The 1,891-nt window shown below is 51.5% G+C and overlaps 1 protein-coding gene across 3 annotated transcripts in view; it reads left to right on the top strand.

The window, feature by feature from the left end:
• The window catches only part of HIP1 (huntingtin interacting protein 1), a 213,846-nt gene that overhangs the window by 191,271 nt on the left and 20,684 nt on the right, over positions 1-1,891 (top strand). For all 3 annotated transcript variants that reach the window (XM_011930312.1, XM_011930325.1, XM_011930320.1), the window contains exons 17-19: positions 293-394; positions 934-1,077; positions 1,537-1,672. In XM_011930312.1, the coding sequence (XP_011785702.1) occupies positions 293-394; positions 934-1,077; positions 1,537-1,672 (382 nt within the window). The remainder of the gene's footprint in view (positions 1-292; positions 395-933; positions 1,078-1,536; positions 1,673-1,891) is intronic.

Here is a 1,891-nt window from a genome sequence, read left to right on the forward strand (position 1 = left end):
ATTGCACCACTGCACTCCAGCCTGGGTGACAAGAGTGAGACTCCGTCTCAAAAATAAATAAATAAATAAACAAATAAATAAATAATAAAAATTCCTTCCTTGACATTCCACATTTTCAGTACACTCTGGGGTCTCGCCTCCTCCTCCCACACCCTGCACTTTTTTGGGTGGTGTAACTTACGTACAGTAGAGTTTACAGATCTCTTATTGATCGCTTGGGACATGTTTACGTTTTTATATTCTTTGTCACTACCACCCAGATCAGAGTCCCTCTGTTTTTCTTCTCTTTCAGACTCAAGAACAGCTGGAAGTTCTAGAGAGCTTGAAGCAAGAACTCGCCACAAGCCAACGGGAGCTTCAGGTTCTCCAAGGCAGCCTGGAAACTTCTGTCCAGGTAAATACCTCCTTTCTCTTTTTTATTGAGATGCGGTCTTCTTCTGTCACCCAGGCTAGAATGCAGTAGTGTGATCTCAGCTCACTGCAGCCTCCACCTCCCTGGGCTCAGGTGATCCTCCCCACTTAGCTCCCCCGAAGTAACTGAGACTACAGGCACAAACCACTAAGCCCAGATAATTTTTGTATTTTCTTTGATAAAAACGAGGTTTCACTGTGTTGCCCGGGCTGCTCTCGAACTCCAGGGCTCAAGTGATCCTCCCACCTCGACCTCCTAAAGTGTTGGAGTTACAGGTGTGAGCCTCCACACCCGGCCTCCTTTCTTGCCCCATCCCTGGCTTGGGCATTGCTGTCATCCACCATCCTTAACCTGGCCAAGTCAGCCCCAGCTGTAATCAGAGCGAGAGGGAATCAGAGTGGCAGGTTAAAGAGCTATCACCTTCCCAGTCCTTGTAGCCAGGTGGTGGGTTGGACCTCTGAGAAATAGGGACTGTTTAACTCAACCAGCGTCTCCCTCTTTCCTTGTGGTCACCTTTGCAGTCAGAAGCAAACTGGGCAGCCCAGATCGCCGAGCTAGAGAAGGAGCGGGACAGCCTGGTGAGTGGCGCAGCTCATAGAGACGAGGAATTATCCGCTCTTCGGAAAGAACTGCAGGACACTCAGCTCAAACTGGCCAGCACAGAGGCAAGTCACAGACACAGACACGAGCAAGCGCCTGTGAACTCCCACTGATGGCCTCTGTGCATGCACGGAGGCCAGGAGGACCCCCGGGGCTGCTGAGAAGGAGTTTGGGGCCTTGGCCCGATTGTGCAGACATTCTGTAGGTGTGATGCCAGCAGGCCCTGCACTGCCTGCAGAGTGCATGAGGGAAAGCAGAGTGCTGTCTCTTTTGTATGAGAAGGGAAGTTTGGCATTCCCTCCCAGCCATGAGAACGGGGTGCAGTGATCCATCCTCACGGCCTCTGTGGGCAGCCACACACCGTGTGCACACAGTTAAAGCGCCTTTCTCTGCCTCAGGCTTACTGGCTTGGACCTCACTGGCCATGACTTGAGCTAAGATGCTAGGAGCCCCAGCCAGGTCATGCTGCTCAGGTTCATTATGGAAGTCTAGGGCAGACTCTCACCTCCCCGGACCGTTTTTAGGAATCTATGTGCCAGCTTGCCAAAGACCAACGAAAAATGCTTCTGGTGGGGTCCAGGAAGGCTGCGGAGCAGGTGATACAAGATGCCCTGAACCAGCTTGAAGAACCTCCTCTTATCAGCTGCGCTGGGTCTGCAGGTACACTTGCAACTGCCCGGCTGGCAGGGGCCAGGTGCTTACAGCCTGACCCTCTGTTGATGGTGAATCTCATGTGAGACTTAGCTCAGGGGCTCTCAGCCCTGCAGCATGTCAGCATTAGCTTACAGGTGCCCTGGCCCCATCCTAGATCAGTTGCATTTGGAAACTCTGTGCATTAGAACCTGTACACTAGTATTTTCTTTTTTTTTTTTTTTTTTT

The sequence above is a fragment of the Colobus angolensis genome, unplaced genomic scaffold (assembly GCF_000951035.1).
Source record: "Colobus angolensis palliatus isolate OR3802 unplaced genomic scaffold, Cang.pa_1.0 Scaffold120, whole genome shotgun sequence".
Taxonomy (NCBI): Eukaryota; Metazoa; Chordata; class Mammalia; order Primates; family Cercopithecidae; genus Colobus; species Colobus angolensis.